This window comes from Bombina bombina, chromosome 6 (assembly GCF_027579735.1).
Source record: "Bombina bombina isolate aBomBom1 chromosome 6, aBomBom1.pri, whole genome shotgun sequence".
NCBI classification, from domain to species: domain Eukaryota; kingdom Metazoa; phylum Chordata; class Amphibia; order Anura; family Bombinatoridae; genus Bombina; species Bombina bombina.
Window position 1 is genome coordinate 521026553 of NC_069504.1, and position 22736 is coordinate 521049288.

At 39.4% G+C, this 22736-nt stretch overlaps 1 protein-coding gene across 2 annotated transcripts in view; it reads right to left on the minus strand.

The window, feature by feature from the left end:
• The window catches only part of TM6SF1 (transmembrane 6 superfamily member 1), a 189901-nt gene that overhangs the window by 13863 nt on the left and 153302 nt on the right, over nucleotides 1-22736 (minus strand). For both annotated transcript variants that reach the window (XM_053717423.1, XM_053717422.1), the window contains exon 9: nucleotides 16960-17079. In XM_053717423.1, the coding sequence (XP_053573398.1) occupies nucleotides 16960-17079 (120 nt within the window). The remainder of the gene's footprint in view (nucleotides 1-16959; nucleotides 17080-22736) is intronic.

Here is a 22736-nt window from a genome sequence, read left to right on the forward strand (position 1 = left end):
ACAAAACAAAAACAAATCAGTGACCAATATAGCCACCTTTCTTTGCAAGGACACTCAAAAGCCTGCCATCCATGGATTCTGTCAGTGTTTTGATCTGTTCACCATCAACATTGCGTGCAGCAGCAACCACAGCCTCCCAGACACTGTTCTGAGAGGTGTACTGTTTTCCCTCCTTGTAAATCTCACATTTGATGATGGACCACAGGTTCTCAATGGTGTTCAGATCAGGTGAACAAGGAGGCCATGTCATTAGATTTTCTTCTTTTATACCCTTTCTTGCCAGCCACGGTGTGGAGTACTTGGACGCGTGTCATGGAGCATTGTCCTGCATGAAAATCATGTTTTCTTGAAGGATGCAGACTTCTTCCTGTACCACTGCTTGAAGAAGGTATCTTCCAGAAACTGGCAGTAGGACTGGGAGTTGAGCTTGACTCCATCCTCAACCCGAAAAGGCCCCACAAGCTCATCTTTGATGATACCAGCCCAAACCAGTACTCCACCTCCACCTTGCTGGCGTCTGAGTCGGACTGGAGCTCTCTGCCCTTTACCAATCCAGCCACGGGCCCATCCATCTGGCCCATCAAGACTCACTCTCATTTCATCAGTCCATAAAACCTTAGAAAAATCAGTCTTGAGATATGTCTTGGCCCAGTCTTGACGTTTCAGCTTGTGTGTCTTGTTCAGTGGTGGTCGTCTTTCAGCCTTTCTTACCTTGGCCATGTCTCTGAGTATTGCACACCTTGTGCTTTTGGGCACTCCAATGATGTTGCAGCTCTGACATATGGCCAAACTGGTGGCAAGTGGCATCTTGGCAGCTGCACGCTTGACTTTTCTCAGTTCATGGGCAGTTATTTTGCGCCTTGGTTTTTCCACACGCTTCTTGCGACCCTGTTGACTATTTTGAATGAAACGCTTGATTGTTCGATGATCACGCTTCAGAAGCTTTGCAATTTTAAGAGTGCTGCATCCCTCTGCAAGATATCTCACTATTTTTGACTTTTCTGAGCCTGTCAAGTCCTTCTTTTGACCCATTTTGCCAAAGGAAAGGAAGTTGCCTAATAATTATGTACACCTGATATAGGGATTTGATGTCATTAGACCACACCCCTTCTCATTACAGAGATGCACATCACCTAATATGCTTAATTGGTAGTAGGCTTTCAAGCCTATACAGCTTGGAGTAAGACAACATGCATAAAGAGGATGATGTGGTCAAAATACTAATTTGCCTAATAATTCTGCACTCCCTGTATATATATATATAAATAAAATATTCTCTCTCTCTCTACTGTATACACACACACACACACACACACACACATACACACACACACACACACACACAATATGTATATATACACACTTTTTATATTGTATTTAGATCCATATTTAGTGGAGTATATTCATGCTGTTAGTTTAGCCCAAACTTCATTATGGTATGGCATACCAATTCGGATAATATATGGGTTCAGTTCGAGGAGACTATGATGTTAAGCCAATTTAAAAACTTTTGTGTATTCTTAAAAATCAAATGAGTAGTAAGAGCTAAACTTCTATACAAAATTCACAGTTTATTTGGGACAAATTAACAAAGCGGTTTAAACTAAAAGATTATCGTTACCCCACTGATAACCTGATGTCTCATAATAGAAAACAACACATTTATCTGTAGAGCTTAATTCGACTAGATTTTGTGTTTATGGCATATATCATATCAGTGCATGCTTATGTTAAATAGTAAGCATAATGTCATACAGTTTTCAAATCAGTACAACATAATGTAGCATATAGTTCCCTCTTCTTCAGGCAGCTCTTAAGGGATTATTCTGCCCCATTAAACAGTTTTACACTTGCTGATTTATTTACACTTAACTAGCTCCATACCGTGTGCACCACACCAGAAAGCAGCTTGGCCGCGGCGCAAATACAACCGGTCACTGCACCAGGGGCGGGGGAGGAGGAGAGACCCTCTGATGCCGTCTGGGTGACAGCTGAAGGAGGGGAGCTGCGAGCATCCTCATTGCTGACTGTAATTGTGTTATCCTGAGGGGTGCAAAGCTCAGGGTAGCTAGGTGCTCGGAAGTCTCGCCTGTGTAGCTACTATCATTCATAGCTGCTAGATAGTAGAGTAGATAGGGCGGAACAAGAGCGCATGGACTGCTGTGTAACAGGCAGTGCCGGGATGTAAGAGGGAGAGTGGTGTAACAGAGCGCCGCAGAGCCTGTGTTTATCCAAAGGACAATCAAATATATTCTATTCACAGCCAATATTGCGGATTATGCTACTTATTAATCTAAATACAAACATATTTAGAACTCTGAAATGGAGGTCAGAACCAGATGCATTTAGGCTACCCAGAAGCCTTCCTAAACATGTTGTATAAATATTCCCCTGTATAGAGTTATGGATAGGCTTACCATAATTTTTAGAGGTGAAACTGGGACCACCTGGTGCGGTGCCAGTGGGGGTGTGGTCAAGGGGGCGTGGCAATTACCGGTCCTTTTAAAGTAGTAGCTTTTATGTGTGTAATGTTTCGTGGATACTCTACCCTTCCTCAGTCAAACAAGTGAATCACACAGTTTAAATAGACCATAACACCACCCCCTAGTGAAAAAGACACCATTACGTTGTCATGGCAAATAAATCATTAATCTAAATCTCAGATTCTAAATAATGCCAAACATCAAGCATAAATATCACTTTCATAATTATCAATTTCACAATGTAATATCTGCAGTGTAATATGTGTTTTATGTGTCTAATTAAGGAATAGAGCCAAATACTGATAAGGCATAAATACAACATTGAATGAAAGTAAAAAAAGAAACACGTACCTGCTAAAGCTGTTTAAGAGGCTACTCTATACCATAATGCAGGACGATTACAGCCAAAATGCTATTCTGCATGAAGTAAAGCAAGATCCAGGCCAAAAATCCTGCCTGTACTTCCTGGTCATACCCATATGATTCCCCTAAAGGTGTATCACTGGCAATGTCACCAGGGGTCGGGGGGGGGGGTGTTACATTTTTAGAAAAATAAACCAAGTAATACTACAAAATAAAAAAAAACCTATGCTGCTCACTCAGCCTGTATTACAAAATGTAAACTTTGAAGGACACGAACAAAGTACCAGCATCCAACTATGCTGGAGAGCCACAGTCCAGACAGGTGGGCTGAAACCCAGACACATGATTTGAAACCTGGAGGTGGCAACCCTACTGGGACAGAATGAACAACTGGGTGGGACACTGGGACAGCGTCTCCAAACCGGGACAATCCCAGTAAAAGTGGGACTTCTGGTAAGCCTAGTTATGGATATCCCTGTATTTAATGAAATAGTTTACTTTTTCCCTGATGCTTGAATTGTTTTACAACTGTCTGCTACCCTCACTCTACAGCTGTGTTTCATTCCTGTCATATCTGACGATTACTCTGGGGGAAAAAAATAATGAATCCTTGCTTAGTATTCCTCTTTATTTATAAATTCTTTTTCTCCTAAATACGAGTGTTAGTTTATGGTCACTAAACTCAAGCATATTATACCATGCATATAAAAGTGCATTATGTTATTTTATGTGAGAAAAATTTAAATTAAAGGTGTTGAAATTAATTATAAAAGGAAGAGCTTGTTTGTGCATCTCACCAAGGACACCAAGCTTACAGGTTGATAAGAGCCACTTGATTGCTGTAGAGTGACATCTCAGGTACATACACATGCATGCTATTCACATGGCTAGTCTTTGCTTTTTATACATCATTATCAGGGCTGGACTGAGAATAAAAAGCAGACAACAGTGGTGTCTACTGAACTAAAAGAACACCGTACTTGGCCTACTCACTGATCGTACTTCTCACAATGTGCAATTAAAAACAAGAAAATACTGATGTGGAGGGTGTGGGTGGCGCCTATTGGCCTACTGTGTATAAAATGATGCTTTGTGAGAACAAATTATTTTGTGATATAAATGTGATCTATAAAAGATATATTGATCTCGGCCCCTGTAAGATTTCAGGTAAAAGGTGTAAAAATATAATACAAAGATTTACTGATTATAAAAATCATGTATATAAAAAATGAATAAATTAATACAACAAATTGCTGCAGAATGGATGCTAAATTTGACTCAATAAAAAACATAATTTATGCAAGAGTCCATGAGCTAGTGACGTATGGGATATACATTCCTACCAGGAGGGGCAAAGTTTCCCAAACCTCAAAATGCCTACAAATACACCCCTCACCACACCCACAAATCAGTTTAACGAATAGCCAAGAAGTGGGGTGATAAGAAAAAAGTGCGAAAGCATATAAAATAAGGAATTGGAATAATTGTGCTTTATACAAAAAAATCATAACCACCACAAAAAGGGTGGGCCTCATGGACTCTTGCTAATATGAAAGAAATGAATTTATCAAGTAAGTTCTTACATAAATTATGTTTTCTTTCATGTAATTAGCAAGAGTCCATGAGCTAGTGACGTATGGGATAATGACTACCCAAGATGTGGATCTTTCCACGCAAGAGTCACTAGAGAGGGAGGGATAAAATAAAGACAGCCAATTCCTGCTGAAAATAATCCACACCCAAAATAAAGTTTAATGAAAAAGATAAACAGAAGATTCAAACTGAAACCGCTGCCTGAAGTACTTTTCTACCAAAAACTGCTTCAGAAGAAGAAAATACATCAAAATGGTAGAATTTAGTAAAAGTATGCAAAGAGGACCAAGTTGCTGCTTTGCAAATCTGATCAACCGAAGCTTCATTCCTAAACGCCCAGGAAGTAGAAACTGACCTAGTAGAATGAGCTGTAATCCTTTGAGGCGGAGTTTTACCCGACTCGACATAGGCATGATGAATTAAAGATTTCAACCAAGATGCCAAAGAAATGGCAGAAGCTTTCTGGCCTTTTCTAGAACCGGAAAAGATAACAAATAGACTAGAAGTCTTTCGGAAAGACTTAGTAGGTTCCACATAATATTTCAAAGCTCTAACAACATCCAAAGAATGCAATGATTTCTCCTTAGAATTCTTAGGATTAGGACACAATGAGGGAACCACAATTTCTCTACTAATGTTGTTGGAATTCACAACCTTAGGTAAAAATTCAAAAGAAGTTCGCAACACCGCCTTATCCTGATGAAAAATCAGAAAAGGAGACTCACAAGAAAGAGCAGATAATTCAGAGACTCTTCTGGCAGAAGAGATCGCCAAAAGGAACAAAACTTTCCAAGAAAGTAATTTAATGTCCAATGAATGCATGGGTTCAAAAGGAGGAGCTTGAAGAGCCCCCAGAACCAAATTCAAACTCCAAGGAGGAGAAATTGACTTAATGACAGGTTTTATACGAACCAAAGCTTGTACAAAACAATGAATATCAGGAAGATTAGCAATCTTTCTGTGAAAAAGAACAGAAAGAGCAGAGATTTGTCCTTTCAAAGAACTTGCGTACAAACCTTTATCTAAACCATCCTGAAGAAACTGTAAAATTCTCGGAATTCTAAAAGAATGCCAAGAAAAATGATGAGAAAGACACCAAGAAATATAAGTCTTCCAGACTCTATAATATATCTCTCTAGATACAGATTTACGAGCCTGTAACATAGCATTAATCACAGAGTCAGAAAAACCTCTTTCACCAAGAATCAAGCGTTCAATCTCCATACCTTTAAATTTAAGGATTTGAGATCCTGATGGAAAAAAGGACCTTGCGACAGAAGGTCTGGTCTTAACGGAAGAGTCCACGGATGGCAAGAGGCCATCCGGACAAGATCCGCATACCAAAACCTGTGAGGCCATGCCGGAGCTACCAGCAGAACAAACGAGCATTCCTTCAGAATCTTGGAGATTACTCTTGGAAGAACTAGAGGCGGAAAGATATAGGCAGGATGATACTTCCAAGGAAGTGATAATGTATCCACTGCCTCCGCCTGAGGATCCCGGGATCTGGACAGATACCTGGGAAGTTTCTTGTTTAGATGAGACGCCATCAGATCTATTTCTGGAAGTTCCCACATTTGAACAATCTGAAGAAATACATCTGGGTGAAGAGACCATTCGCCCGGATGCAACGTTTGGCGACTGAGATAATCCGCTTCCCAATTGACTATACCTGGGATATGAACCGCAGAGATTAGACAGGAGCTGGATTCCGCCCAAACCAGAATTCGAGATACTTCTTTCATAGCCAGAGGACTGTGAGTCCCTCCTTGATGATTGATGTATGCCACAGTTGTGACATTGTCTGTCTGAAAACAAATGAACGATTCTCTCTTCAGAAGAGGCCAAGGGGCCCATTTATCAAAGGGCTTGCGGACCTGATCCGACACTGCGGATCAGGTCCGCAAGACCTCGCTAAATGCGGAGAGCAATACGCTCTCCACATTTAACATTGCACCAGCAGCTCACAAGAGCTGCTGGTGCAACGCCGCCCCCTGCTGACTCGCGGCCAATCGGCCGCCAGCAGGGAGCTGTCAATCAACCCGATCGTATTCGATCGGGTTGATTTCCGGCGGTTCCTGTCCGCCTGCTCAGAGCAGGCGGACAGGGTTATGAAGCAGCGGTCTTTAGACCGCTGCTTCATAACTTGTGTTTCTGGCGAGTCTGAAGACTCGCCAGAAACACGGCCCTTCAAGCTCCATACGGAGCTTGATAAATGGGCCTGCAAGACTGAAGAGCTCTGAAAATTGCACGGAGTTCCAAAATATTGATCGGTAATCTCACCTCCTGAGATTCCCAAACTCCTTGCGCCGTCAGAGATCCCCACACAGCTCCCCAACCTGTAAGACTTGCATCTGTTGAAATTACAGTCCAGGTCGGAAGAACAAAAGAAGCCCCCTGAATTAAACGATGGTGATCTGTCCACCACGTTAGAGAGTGTCGTACAATCGGTTTTAAAGATATTAATTGAGATATCTTTGTGTAATCCCTGCACCATTGATTCAGCATACAGAGCTGAAGAGGTCGCATGTGAAAACGAGCAAAGGGGATCGCGTCCGATGCAGCAGTCATAAGACCTAGAATTTCCATGCATAAGGCTACCGAAGGGAATGATTGTGACTGAAGGTTTCGACAAGCTGAAATCAATTTTAGACGTCTCTTGTCTGTCAAAGACAGAGTCATGGACACTGAATCTATCTGGAAACCCAGAAAGGTTACCCTTGTCTGAGGAATCAATGAACTTTTTAGTGAATTGATCCTCCAACCATGATCTTGAAGAAACAACACAAGTCGATTCGTATGAGATTCTGCTAAATGTGAAGACTGAGCAAGTACCAAGATATCGTCCAAATAAGGAAATACCACAATACCCTGTTCTCTGATTACAGACAGAAGGGCACCGAGAACCTTTGAAAAAATTCTTGGAGCTGTAGCTAGGCCAAACGGCAGAGCCACAAACTGGTAATACTTGTCCAGGAAAGAGAATCTCAGGAACTGATAATGATCTGGATGAATCGGAATATGCAGATATGCATCCTGTAAATCTATTGTGGACATATAATGCCCTTGCTGAACAAAAAGCAAGATAGTCCTTACAGTTACCATTTTGAACGTTGGTATCCTTACATAATGATTCAATATTTTTAGATCCAGAACTGGTCTGAAGGAATTCTAATTCTTTGGTACAATGAAGAGATTCGAATAAAACCCCAGCCCCTGTTCCAGAACTGGAACTGGCATAATTACTCCAGCCAACTCTAGATCTGAAACACATTTCAGAAATGCTAGAGCTTTCACTGGATTTACTGGGACACAGGAAAGAAAAAATCTCTTTGCAGGAGGTCTTATCTTGAAACCAATTCTGTACCCTTCTGAAACAATGTTCTGAATCCAAAGATTGTGAACAGAATTGATCCAAATTTCTTTGAAAAAACGTAACCTGCCCCCTACCAGCTGAGCTGGAATGAGGGCCGCACCTTCATGTGGACTTAGAAGCTGGCTTTGCTTTTCTAGAAGGCTTGGATTTATTCCAGACTGGAGATGGTTTCCAAACTGAAACTGCTCCTGAGGATGAAGGATCAGGCTTTTGTTCTTTGTTGAAACGAAAGGAACAAAAACGATTATTAGCCCTGTTTTTACCTTTAGATTTTTTATCCTGTGGTAAAAAAGTTCCTTTCCCACCAGTAACAGTTGAGATAATAGAATCCAACTGAGAACCAAATAATTTGTTACCCTGGAAAGAAATGGAAAGTAGAGTTGATTTAGAAGACATATCAGCATTCCAAGTTTTAAGCCATAAAGCTCTTCTAGCTAAAATAGCTAGAGACATAAACCTGACATCAACTCTGATAATATCAAAAATGGCATCACAGATAAAATTATTAGCATGTTGAAGAAGAATAATAATATGATGAGAATCATGATCTGTTACTTGTTGCGCTAAAGTTTCCAACCAAAAAGTTGAAGCTGCAGCAACATCAGCCAATGATATAGCAGGTCTAAGAAGAAGATTACCTGAACACAGATAAGCTTTTCTTAGAAAGGATTCAATTTTCCTATCTAAAGGATCTTTAAACGAAGTACCATCTGACGTAGGAATAGTAGTACGTTTAGCAAGGGTAGAAATAGCCCCATCAACTTTAGGGATTTTGTCCCAAAATTCTAATCTGTCAGACGGCACAGGATATAATTGCTTAAAACGTTTAGAAGGAGTAAATGAATTACCCAAATTATTCCATTCTCTGGAAATTACTTCAGAAATAGCACCAGGAACAGGAAAAACTTCTGGAATAACCACAGGAGATTTAAAGACCTTATCTAAACGTTTAGATTTAGTATCAAGAGGACCAGAATCCTCAATTTCTAAAGCAATTAGTACTTCTTTAAGTAAAGAACAAATAAATTCAATTTTAAATAAATATGAAGATTTATCAGCATCAACCTCTGAGACAGAATCCTCTGAACCAGAAGAGTCATTAGAATCAGAATGATGATGTTCATTTAAAAATTCATCTGTATAAAGAGAAGTTTTAAAAGATTTTTTGTGTTTACTAGAAGGAGGAATAACAGACATAGCCTTCTTGATGGATTCAGAAACAAAATCTCTTATGTTATCAGGAACACTCTGAACATTAGATGTTGATGGAACTGCAACAGGTAATGGTACATTACTAAAGGAAATATTATCTGCATTAACAAGTTTGTCATGACAATTAATACAAACAACAGCTGGAGGAACAGCTACCAAAAGTTTACAGCAGATACACTTAGCTTTGGTAGTTCCAGCACCAGACAGCGATTTTCCTGAAGTATCTTCTGACTCAGATGCAACGTGAGACATCTTGCAATATGTAAGAGAAAAAACAACATATAAAGCAAAATTGATCAAATTCCTTAAATGACAGTTTCAGGAATGGGAAAAAATGCCAAGGAACAAGCTTCTAGCAACCAGAAGCAAAGAAAAATGAGACTTAAATAATGTGGAAACAAAAGCGACGCCCATATTTTTTTAGCGCCAAATAAGACGCCCACATTATTTGGCGCCTAAATGCTTTTGGCGCCAAAAATGACGCCACGTCCGGAACGCCGACACTTTTGGCGCAAAAGAACGTAAAAAAATGACGCAACTTCCGGCGACACGTATGACGCCAGAAACAGAAAACATTTTTTGCGCCAAAAAAGTCAGCGCCAAAAACCACGCAATAAAATGAAGCATTTTCAGCCCCCGCGAGCCTAACAGCCCACAGGGAAAAAAAGTCACATTTTTAAGGTAAGAAAAATGATTGATTTAAATGCATTATCCCAAATATGAAACTGACTGTCTGAAAATAAGGAATGTTGAACATCCTGAGTCAAGGCAAATAAATGTTTGAATACATATATTTAGAACTTTATTAAAAAAGTGCCCAACCATAGCTTAGAGTGTCACAGAAAATAAGACTTACTTACCCCAGGACACTCATCTACATGTTTGTAGAAAGCCAAACCAGTACTGAAACGAAAATCAGCAGAGGAAATGGTATATATATATATATAAGAGTATATCGTCGATCTGAAAAGGGAGGTAAGAGATGAATCTCTACGACCGATAACAGAGAACCTATGAAATAGACCCCGTAGAAGGAGATCATTGAATTCAAACAGGCAATACTCTCCTCACATCCCTCTGACATTCACTGCACGCTGAGAGGAAAACCGGGCTCCAACCTGCTGCGGAGCGCATATCAACGTAGAATCTAGCACAAACTTACTTCACCACCTCCATAGGAGGCAAAGTTTGTAAAACTGATTTGTGGGTGTGGTGAGGGGTGTATTTGTAGGCATTTTGAGGTTTGGGAAACTTTGCCCCTCCTGGTAGGAATGTATATCCCATACGTCACTAGCTCATGGACTCTTGCTAATTACATGAAAGAAATTAACGACACCGGTGTCTAAATATTCAAACTCAATAAAACACATTTGAAGAACACATTTTGACTTACAATCTAACTATAAGTGTGATTTCATATAAAACCACAAATATACATATTGTACTCACTGTTTCTTCGGCGTCCCCGCCAGACCGATGACTCTCTGCGGTCAGTTGGTGATGCGTGTCTTTTGCCCAATCAGTTCAAGGGAGTGAAAAATGCGCACTTATTCGAAAAACAACTTGTCTCTTTTTCAAACTCCTACCACTTCATTTTTTGACAATTTGCAATGAAGTGGTTATGGGAGTTCATCAGAGGTTGGTATCTAGATACTGTGGAGCTGTAAAATGGAACGTCTACGCGTTTCAGCTACTCAGAGCCTTTGTCAAGATGAACTGATTGGGCAAAAGACACACGCATCACCAACTGACTGCAGAGAGTTATCGGTCTGGCGGGGACTCCGAAGAAACAGTGAGTGCAATTCAGTGTGAACACAAGCTACATCGCTTACACCCGGAGGGGTTATTGCAACAATTGCAACACTTCCAAAAGAAACACTTGCGGTTTACAAAACTTGTACATACATCAGTAACGTTGTATCCATCTATTGCAATCGGATATTCACACTGCTCATATTGGTAGTTTTTGACCATTAATGGTTCAACATCAAAGGACTGCCTAAGTTAAAGGTTTTTGCAAAATTCAAGTTGCTTTATAAATCAAGACATAGCGGATTTCACAAATATTCATAAAGGGACAGCTTAAACAAAAGGTTGAATATATCATCGTACCCAAAAAATAGGAGAGATATACACACTTGCTTACTGTCACTTTAACCAACGAATTAGTTCAGAAATTGCGCACCTAAGAGACTATATAATATAGCGCAAATTAACCGCTTCACAATCAAGCTTAGGTATATACAGTAATAACATTTGTTGCCCAGGATTTGATCAATTGTGAATGTATATCTGTGGTTTTTAGATGAAATCACACTTATAGTTGGATTGTAAGTCAAAATGTGTTCTTCAAATGTGTTTTTATCGAGTTATTTAGACACTGGTGTCGTTAATTTTTATTGAGTCAAATTTAGCATCCATTCTGCAGCAATTTGTTGTATTAATTTATTCATTTTTTATGTACATGATTTTTATAATCAATAAATCTTTGTATTATATTTTTATACCTTTTACCTGAAATCTTACAGGGGCCGAGATCTTTGTAATATATTTTTACACCATTTGCCTGCAATCTTACAGGGGCCGAGATCTATATATCTTTTATAGAGCACATTTATATCACAAAATAATTTGTTCTCAAGAAGCATCATTTTATACACAGTAGGCAAGAGGCGCCACCCACACCCTACACATGAGAATAAAAAGCAGCCCTGAAAAAATATGAAGACCAGCCCTATTTTCCGTTAAGTCGGTAGAATGCACATGCCCCATTTTTCTCGAAGGGGATTACTGGGACATATTTGTAGCTTCCCAGTCCCAGCTGTTGCAGTCCACCAGGAAATTTCCTGGTAGGTCAATCCGGTCCAGTATTTTAAGTGTGTGTGTAGTGTCCCTTCAAGGGTATAAAACTGCTTTTACTGAATATGTAAACCTAAGAAATGTAAAAATAACATGCACAACTTTCATATTCATGACTCGTATTTAAATGCGGTGTTTTAGATTTTTTTCTAAAAAAAATAATTAATATTATAATATTATTGGTTTAAAACAATTAAGGGCTAGATTAAAGTCCGTTTGCGGGCACGTGATAATTACTCAGCCATTACAAGTGGTTGGTTATTGCTACTGCAAGCTCGCAGTAGCATATAGCGCTTATAAAATAACCATAGATCAGATCTCTGGTTAATTTTATAAATGTGCTCCAAATGCCCCCAAAATACAGTGTAGTGTATTTTATTAAAAAGTAAAAATTGTAGCATTTTTTTAAAATTAAATTAATTTTTTTTTTCTTTATTTCAAAAGGTTTTATTCAGTTTTCAAATTCACAAACAATAAAGAGAAAAAGGAAAAAGAGGAAAACATTTTTTTTTTTTTTTTTTTATATTTTTTTTTATTGAGGAATCTTTTTTTTAATATTTTTTTTTATTGAGGAATCTAGGAAATACAAACAAACATTATTCCAACTTATGCATCAAAATGTACAGATGTTATTCCAAAGCAGAAGTGGTACAAGATATGGCATTCTATAAGAGTATGATGGTATAATATTCTACAGTATAGGAATGTCCAAAGATAAGACAATTTATACAATGAAATTGATCCCATACAGTGATTCCTCATTATTTTGATAAACACTTTAAATAACTATATATCCCCTTCAAATATAAATAAACCACTAGTGACATGAAATCCCCAAATAGTAAGCAAGGGCCTCTCATGGACGCTTAGGACGTTATATTGAACTGAGGGGGATTTCAACGGAAACCAGAACAAAAATGGCATTTTTCTTTTGCTTACCTGGTAAGTAGTATCTGAGGGAGGGGGTGCAAGGATGATAAGATAGTACTATTGGAGGTAATGTAACTATATAGGATATAAACTAAAATTATAGTGTACAACTTAGGTAAATATGCGCTAGCAGGTTGCATTATAGCTAGAGTTCAGACTCAGACATATTCCATTTTAAAATGATATCATAACTAATGGCTACACTCACCAGCGCGACGGAATTTGTTGGTGCTATACAAATAAATGATAATAATACACTCGCAGCCAGGATCAAAGGGTTTCATTCCATGAAAGTATCTGTTAAGTATGGGGAAGATTACCTCATAGATAAGATTAGCTCCTGTATAATATTGTCAGTGGATGGTCTGTTATCCATAGCCTCTCCTATAATCAAGTAGGTCGTGTATTGGGGTATATGAGCAGGGAGATACAAACAAGATCATCCGCCCTTAGTTCCTTGTATAATATTATGGGCTGTACATAGCATTTTTATTTTTTAATAAAAGACCTGCACAAGGCAGTATTTTGGAGGTAAAGTTGGCGGGTTTGGGGCGTTAGACTGCAATGTAAAGGCCCGTTTTTTCTAAGGGAACTGTGTGTTCCCAGTAAATATATATGTATATGCTTATATACTTATATATGTATGTGTTAATGTATGTAAATACACATATTAACACGTAAATATAAATGTATATAATCATATACATATATTTTTAATTTAGCTGCCATCACTGCGCTACTTACCCCCTTTGCTGCGCTTAGTCTCTGATGGCATCAGAAAGAGACTCCCATTGGAGCCTATGGAAGCGTGTGCTCGTGAGCGTAATGCAACCGCAAGGTCCTGTTCGCATTGCACCAAACTCATAATACCAGCGCACATTAACGTGCGCTGGTATTACAAAGTGGAGCGCAAATATTGCTTTAGCAAAAGGGATATTTTGCGATCCCCTTATAATCTTGTCCTAAATTGCTTAGTAAGGGCAAATGTATGGTAATGAGGGTCTAAGGACGTTTGGCAGAACAGGTCAGTACCAAAGGATTAGGACAATCAGCAGGCTGTGGACTCATAGTTGAAAGCGATTTTAAGTACAGTCGGTGTCAGTGAAAAAGTACTGACCGACTCTTATATAAAATCTTAATAAAAGACTATTTTATGGAGACAAGAAACACAAAATGTTCCCATCATGCATATTATAGGGCACAATTTCAACAATTTAAAATATATTTGTATGCCTGAAACGGTTTTGCAGGGCAAGCTTATGTTCAAAACGTGTTATTGACATTTATTAAAAACTCTGCAGTTAAAGTTGTTTACAATAAGAATAAAAACTTTCCTTATTTAGCAGTGCTGATAGCAGATGGCCCTAATTACCACTCACAACACATCACAATATTTTGCCCCGGTCCCTAGTCACTGGCTGTGTGTGACTGTATATAGCTGTTTTTCTCTGATGCACACATTGGTCTAGTTACTGTCTAATATAGGGACATGTAGCTACAATAAAGTAATACGTAGGTTCTGTTCCCCCTGCTTTTTACCATTGCTGCTATTAGTTACACTTATGGCTTGGGACTCCTAAGTAGTAAGTTAGGAGCTGCAGAGATACATACATTATGTACATTATGTACAGAGCTTATAGAGTTGAGCAGCAGCAGTATAAATTCCAGCTACCTGTGAGTGCATATGCCACTTACCTGAGCAGCACCCGCTCTGCTGAGATATGTAGCTGCAGAAAAAAACGCTTCCAGCAGACAGCCCATCCAGTGCTGTGCAACAGCAGAGGACTTCTGACAAAAGTACAACGGTGACTCAGACTCAACAGGAGGAGACTAAGGGACAACTACTTGTGACACCTGTTGTCAGTTGTCCCAACAGTGGGAGACTATGGGACAACTCCTTGTGACACCTGTTGTTAGTTGTCCCAACAGGAGGAGACTATGGGACAACTCCTTGTGACACCTGTTGTTAGTTGTCCCAACAGGAGGAGACTAAGGGACAACTCCTTATGACACCTGTTGTCAGTTGTCCCAACAGGAGGAGACTAAGGGACAACTCCTTGTGACACCTGTTGTCAGTTGTCCCAACAGGAGGAGACTAAGGGACAACTCCTTGTGACACCTGTTGTCAGTTGTCCCAACAGGAGGAGACTAAGAGGCCAATTTATCAATGTCTGGCTGACATGATACGCTGTAGCTATCATGTCCGCCAGACTTCGCTGAATGGCTTGGGACTCCTAAGTAGTAAGTTAGGAGCTGCAGAGATACATAGATTATGTACATTATGTACAGAGCTTATAGAATTGAGCAGCAGCAGTATAAATTCCAGCTACCTGTGAGTGCATATGCCACTTACCTGAGCAGCACCCGCTCTGCTGAGATATGTAGATATGTAGCTGCAGAATAAAAAGCTTCCAGCAGACAGCCCATCCAGTGCTGTGCAACAGCAGAGGACTTCTGACAAAAGTACAACGGTGACTCAGACTCAACAGGAGGAGACTAAGGGACAACTCCTTGTGACACCTGTTGTCAGTTGTCCCAACAGGAGGAGACTAAGGGACAACTCCTTGTGACACCTGTTGTTAGTTGTCCCAACGGGAGGAGACTAAGGGACAACTCCTTGTGACACCTGTTGTCAGTTGTCCCAACAGGAGGAGACTAAGGGACAACTCCTTGTGACACCTGTTGTTAGTTGTCCCAACGGGAGGAGACTAAGGGACAACTCCTTGTGACACCTGTTGTCAGTTGTCCCAACAGGAGGAGACTAAGGGACAACTCCTTGTGACACCTGTTGTCAGTTGTCCCAACAGGAGGAGACTAAGGGACAACACCTTGTGACACCTGTTGTCAGTTGTCCCAACAGGAGGAGACTAAGGGACAACTCCTTGTGACACCTGTTGTCAGTTGTCCCAACAGGAGGAGACTAAGGGACAACTACTTGTGAAACCTGTTGTCAGTTGTCCCAACAGGAGGAGACTAAGGGACAACTCCTTGTGACACCTGTTGTCAGTTGTCCCAACAGGAGGAGACTAAGGGACAACTCCTTGTGACACCTGTTAGTTGTCCCAACAGGAGGAGACTAAGGGACAACTCCTTGTGACACCTGTTAGTTGTCCCAACAGGAGGAGACTAAGGGACAACTCCTTGTGACACCTGTTGTTAGTTGTCCCAACAGGAGGAGACTAAGGGACAACTCCTTGTGACACCTGTTGTCAGTTGTCCCAACAGGAGGAGACTAAGAGGCCAATTTATCAATGTCTGGCAGACATGATACGCTGTAGCGTATCATGTCCGCCAGACATCGCTGAATGCAGACCGCATATGCGGCATTTAACACTGCACAAGCAGTTCTAGTGAACTGCTTGTGCAATGCTGCCCCCTGCAGATTCACCACAATCGGCCACAAGGGTGTCAATCAACCCGATCGCATGCGATCGGGCGGAATGATGTCCGCAGCTTCAGAGGCGGTGGACGAGTTAAGGAGCAGCGGAAACAGTGGTATTAAGGGCCATTCGGCCCTTCACAATTTAGCCCCTATAGGACAAGTCCCTGTGACACCTGTAGTAAACTGACCAAACAGGAGGAGGCTAAGTGGTAAGTACCTGTGACACCTGTTGTCAGCTGACCCAACAAGAGGAGGCTAAGTGGCAAGTCCCTGTGACACCTGTTGTCGGCTGACCCAACAAGAGGAGGCTAAGTGGTAAGTCCCTGTTGTCAGCTGACCCAACAAGAGGAGGCTAAGTGGCAAGTCCCTGTGACACCTGTTGTCAGCTGACCCAACAAGAGGAGGCTAAGTGGCAAGTCCCTGTGACACCTGTTGTCAGCTGACCCAACAAGAGGAGGCTAAGTGGCAAGTCCCTGTGACACCTGTTGTCAGCTGACCCAACAAGAGGAGGCTAAGTTCCAGCGACAAATCACTATTATGTAAGCTGCCAAGTACTCTCAAATAATATTTAGGACAAGTACATTTTAAAAAGATAAAATCTACCATTAATGCAATTTAAAAAAATATCAAATATTTACTACTAACAAAAATGAGCAAATTGCAGAAATGATTAGTATAATATTTGTACAGGACTGCACCATAAATGATTGTTCTGGTAGTTTTTACACATGAGTCATTTAGGAAACTATTATGAAATATACCTGTGCTATTCCACCAGCATGAATTAGGGTTAAGTCCGGCATCCATGTACATCCAGGAACCAAGAGCCCATAAAGAGTGAAAAGGTTGTAGGGGACAGTGTAAAACATATACACCAGCATCTGAAATACATAGAAGCGTTAGGAACTTTCTGAGAATAAGATTGTCATTTTCAATTATCCCCAAAGCAAAATGAGATAATATGGCCTGAAGTTAAAGGGAAATAAAAGTCATGTTATTAATCTACAGTGAGTTGTAAACAACGTTCTGGGCTACTTCTCTGGAAAGTGTTGGACGCACTTTTACTACTGCGCACTCTCCTGTTAATGACTCCCATATCAGCTCTGGAGTTGCTGCAAGTCTGCCTTTGGCCCTTTCCAATGAAGAGTTGTGAGACTTCTGTTTAGGGTTATGACTTGCTGCAGCTTTAAAAAGATAACTAATAATAGGACTTTTAATTAAATAATGACTTGTATATGCCTTTAAAGGGATATTGTCATTTTTGAAGCTAGAAGAAAATGCATGGTTGTTAATAAATGATACTTAAAAGGGACAGTCTACTTATTTTTTTTTTTATTGCATAATCAACATTGTTATATTTATATACTTTATAACCTTTAAGTTTGCCTGTTTCTAAGCCGCAGAAGGCCACCTCTTATCTCAGTGCTTTTTAAATCTTGCACAACAGCCAGACAGTGCTAGTTCATGTGAGCCATATAGATAAAAATGTGCTGACTACCGTAGAGGATGATAATGGTTATACAAGAACCAGCAATGATTGGCTAAAATGCAAGATTGTAAAAAGCACTGAAATAAAGTGAAGTCTGCAGTGGCTTATATACAGGTAAAAGTATATTAATATAACAGTGTTGGTAATACAAAACTGGGGAATGGGTAATAAATAGGGATGGGCGAATGTGTTTATATTCGAATGTTAGAACGAATGTTATTGTAGAAATTCAATTTACATAATTAAATGTTGATAAGAACGAATATTCTTCAATATTCTATAATCGAATGCCATTTACAGTTTTCGATGTTACTTTCGAAAGTTCATAATTAGATTGAATGACCACATTTGACATTTCAAATGTAACATTCCATTTAATACTATTCAATAGTTCATGTGGTAGGGAACTTAGTAAATTGATACATAATAGATACAAATATATAAATTTGAATGTTTCTATTTCAAATATTGCAAAATTCCAATATTACATTTAAAAGCAAGCATTAGAAATACTATTACAAATATATAAATTCAAATTTTTCGAATTTGAATAACGCAAAATTTGAATCGAATTATTAGAAAAATTGAATATTACATTTAACCCCTTAGTGACCAGAGCACTTTTCCATTTTCTGTCCGTTTGGGACCAAGGCTATTTTTACATTTCTGCAGTGTTTGTGTTTAGCTGAAATTTTCCTCTTACTCATTTACTGTACCCACACATATTATATACCGTTTTTCTCGCCATTAAATGGACTTTCTAAAAATACCATTATTTTCATCATATCTTATCATTTACTATAAAAAAAATTATAAAAACATAATTTATGTAAGAACTTACCTGATAAATTCATTTCTTTCATATTAGCAAGAGTCCATGAGCTAGTGACGTATGGGATATACATTCCTACCAGGAGGGGCAAAGTTTCCCAAACCTTAAAATGCCTATAAATACACCCCTCACCACACCCACAATTCAGTTTAACGAATAGCCAAGAAGTGGGGTGATAAGAAAAAAGTGCGAAAGCATATAAAATAAGGAATTGGAATAATTGTGCTTTATACAAAAAATCATAACCACCACAAAAAAAGGGCGGGCCTCATGGACTCTTGCTAATATGAAAGAAATGAATTTATCAGGTAAGTTCTTACATAAATTATGTTTTCTTTCATGTAATTAGCAAGAGTCCATGAGCTAGTGACGTATGGGATAATGACTACCCAAGATGTGGATCTTTCCACACAAGAGTCACTAGAGAGGGAGGGATAAAATAAAGACAGCCAATTCCTGCTGAAAATAATCCACACCCAAAATAAAGTTTAATGAAAAACATAAGCAGAAGATTCAAACTGAAACCGCTGCCTGAAGTACTTTTCTACCAAAAACTGCTTCAGAAGAAGAAAATACAACAAAATGGTAGAATTTGGTAAAAGTATGCAAAGAGAACCAAGTTGCCACTTTGCAAATCTGATCAACCGAAGCTTCATTCCTAAACGCCCAGGAAGTAGAAACTGACCTAGTAGAATGAGCTGTAATCCTATGAGGCGGAGTCTTACCCGACTCAAAATAGGCAAGATGAAATAAAGATTTCAACCAAGATGCCAAAGAAATGGCAGAAGTTTTCTGGCCTTTCTAAAACCGGAAAAGATAACAAATAAACCAGAAGTCTTTCGGAAAGACTTAATAGCTTCAACATAATATTTCAAAGCTCTAATAACATCCAAAGAATGCAACGATTTCTCCTTAGAATTCTTAGGATTAGGACATAATGAAGGAACCACAATGTCTCTACTAATGTTGTTGGAATTCACAACTTAGGTAAAAATTCAAAAGAAGATCGCAACACCGCCTTATCCTGATGAAAAATCAGAAAAGGAGACTCACAAGAAAGAGCAGATAATTCAGAAACTCTTCTGGCAGAAGAGATGGCCAAAAGGAACAAAACTTTCCAAGAAAGTAATTTAATATCCAATGAATGCATAGGTTCAAATGGAGGAGCTTGACGAGCCCCCAGAACCAAATTCAAACTCCAAGGAGGAGAAATTGACTTAATGACAGGCTTTATACGAACCAAAGCTTGTACAAAACAATGAATATCAGGAAGAATAGCAATCTTTCTGTTGAAAAAGAACAGAAAGAGCAGAGATTTGACCTTTCAAGGAACTTGCGGACAAACCCTTATCTAAACCATCCTGAAGAAATTGTAATATTCTCGGTATTCTAAAAGAATGCCAAGAAAAATGATGAGAAAGACACCAAGAAATATAAGTCTTCCAGACTCTATAATATATCTCTCTGGATACAGATTTACGAGCCTGTAACATAGTATTAATCACAGAGTCAGAGAAACCTCTTTGACCAAGAATCAAGCGTTCAATCTCCATACCTTTAAATTTAAGGATTTCAGATCCTGATGGAAAAAAGGACCTTGAGACAAAAGGTCTGGTCTTAACGGAAGAGTCCACGGTTGGCAAGAGGCCATCCGGACAAGATCCTCATACCAAAACCTGTGAGGCCATGCCGGAGCTACCAGCAGAACAAACGAGCATTCCTTCAGAATCTTGGAGATTACTCTTGGAAGAAGAACTAGAGGCGGAAAGATATAGGCAGGATGATACTTCCAAGGAAGTGAAAATGCATCCACTGCCTCCGCCTGAGGATCCCGGGATCTGGACAGATACCTGGGAAGTTTCTTGTTTAGATGAGAAGCCATCAGATCTATTTCTGGAAGTTCCCACATTTGAACAATCTGAAGAAATACCTCTGGGTGAAGAGACCATTCGCCCGGATGCAACGTTTGGCGACTGAGATAATCCGCTTTCCAATTGTCCATACCTGGGATATAAACCGCAGAGATTAGACAGGAGCTGGATTCCGCCCAAACCAAAATTCGAGATACTTCTTTCATAGCCAGAGGACTGTGAGTCCCTCCTTGATGATTGATGTATGCCACAGATGTGACATTGTCTTATCTGAAAACAAATGAACAACTCTCTCTTCAGAAGAGGCCAAGACTGAAGAGCTCTGAAAATTGCACGGAGTTCCAAAATATTGATCGGAAATCTCACCTCCTGAGATTCCCAAACCCCTTGTGCCGTCAGATACCCCCACACAGCTCCCCAACCTGTAAAACTAGCATCTGTTGAGATTATAGTCCAGGTCGGAAGAACAAAGAAGCCCCCTGAACTAAACGATGGTGATCTGTTCACCATGTCAGAGAGTGTCATAAAATCGGTTTAAAGATATTAATTGAGATATCTTTGAGTAATCCCTGCACCATTGGTTCAGCATACAGAGCTGAAGAGGTCGCATGTGAAAACGAGCAAAGGAGATCGCATCTGATGCGGCAGTCCTAAGACCCAACATTTCCATGCATAAGGCTACCAAAGGGAATGATTGTGACTGAAGGTTTTGACAAGCTGATATCAATGTTAAACTTCTCTTGACTGACAAGGACAGAGTCATAGACACTGAATTTATCTAGAAACCTAAAAAGGTTACCCTTGTCTGAGGAATCAATGAACTGATTGGTAAATTGATCCTCCAACCATGAACTTGAAGAAACAACACAAGTCGATTCGTATGAGATTCTACGAAAATGAGAAGACTGAGCAAGTACCAAGATATCGTCCAAATAAGGAAATACCAAAACCCTATTCTCTGAATACAGAAAGAAGGGTACCGAGAACCTTTGAAAAAAATTCTTGGAACTGAGGCTAGGCCAAACGGTAGAGCCACAAAACTGGTAATGCTTGTCTAAAAAGAGAATCTCAGACACTAAAAGTAATCTGGATGAATCGGAATATGCAGATACACATCCTGTAAATCTATTGTAGACATATAACGCCCTTGCTAAACAAAAGGCAGGATAGTCCTACAGTAACCATCTTGAATGTTGGTATCCTAACATAACGATTCAATAATGATAGATCCAGAACTGGTCTGAAGGAATTGACCTTCTTTGGTACAATGAAGAGATAAAATAAAACCCCAGCCCCTGTTCCAGAACTGGAACTGGCATAAATACTCCAGCCAACTCTAGATCTGAAACACATTTCAGAAATGCTGAGCCTTGCTGTGTTAACTGGGACACGGGAAAGAAAAGAATCTCTTAGCAGGAGGCCTTAACTTGAAGCCAATTCTGTACCTTTCTGAAACAATGTTTCTGAAACCAGAGATTAAGAACGGAATTGATCCAAATTTCTTTGAAGAAAACGTAATCTGCCCCATACCAGCTGAGCTGGAATAAGGGCCGCACCTTCATAGGTACTTAGGAGCTGGCTATAGGTTTCTATAAAGCTCGGATATATTCCAAACTGGAAATAGTTTCCAAACTGAAACCGCTCCTGAGGATGAAGGATCAGGCTTTTGTTCCTTGTTGTGAGGAAAGGAACGAAATGATTATTTACCCTGAAAAGAAAGGGAAAGCAAAGTTGACTTAGAAGACATGTCAGTATTCCAAGTTTAATCCATAAAGCTTTTCTAGCTAAAATAGCTAGAGACATATACCTGACATCAACTCTAATGATATCAAAAGATGGTATCATCAATAAAATTATTAGCATGTTATAGAATAATAATAATGCTATAAAATTATGATCTGTTACTTGTTGCGCTAAAGCTTCTAACCAAAAAGTTGAAGCTGCAGCAACATCCGCTAAAAATATAGCAGGTCTAAGAAGATTATCTGAACATAAGTAAGCTTTTCTTAGAAAGGATTCAATTTTCCTATCTAAAGGATCCTTAAATGAAGTACTATCTGCCATAGGAATAGTAGTACATTAGCAGGAGTAGAGACAGCCCCATAACCTTAGGGATTTTTGTCCCAAAAAACTCTAATCTGTCAGATGGCACAGGATATAATTTGCTTAAACGTCTAGAAGGAGTAAATAAATTACCCAAATTATTCCATTCCCTGGAAATTACTTCAGAAATAGCATCAGGGAGATAAAACACTTCTGGAATAACTACCTTATTTAAACGTTTACATTTAGTATCAAGAGGACCAGAATCCTCTATTTCTAATGCAAATAACACTTCTTTAAGTA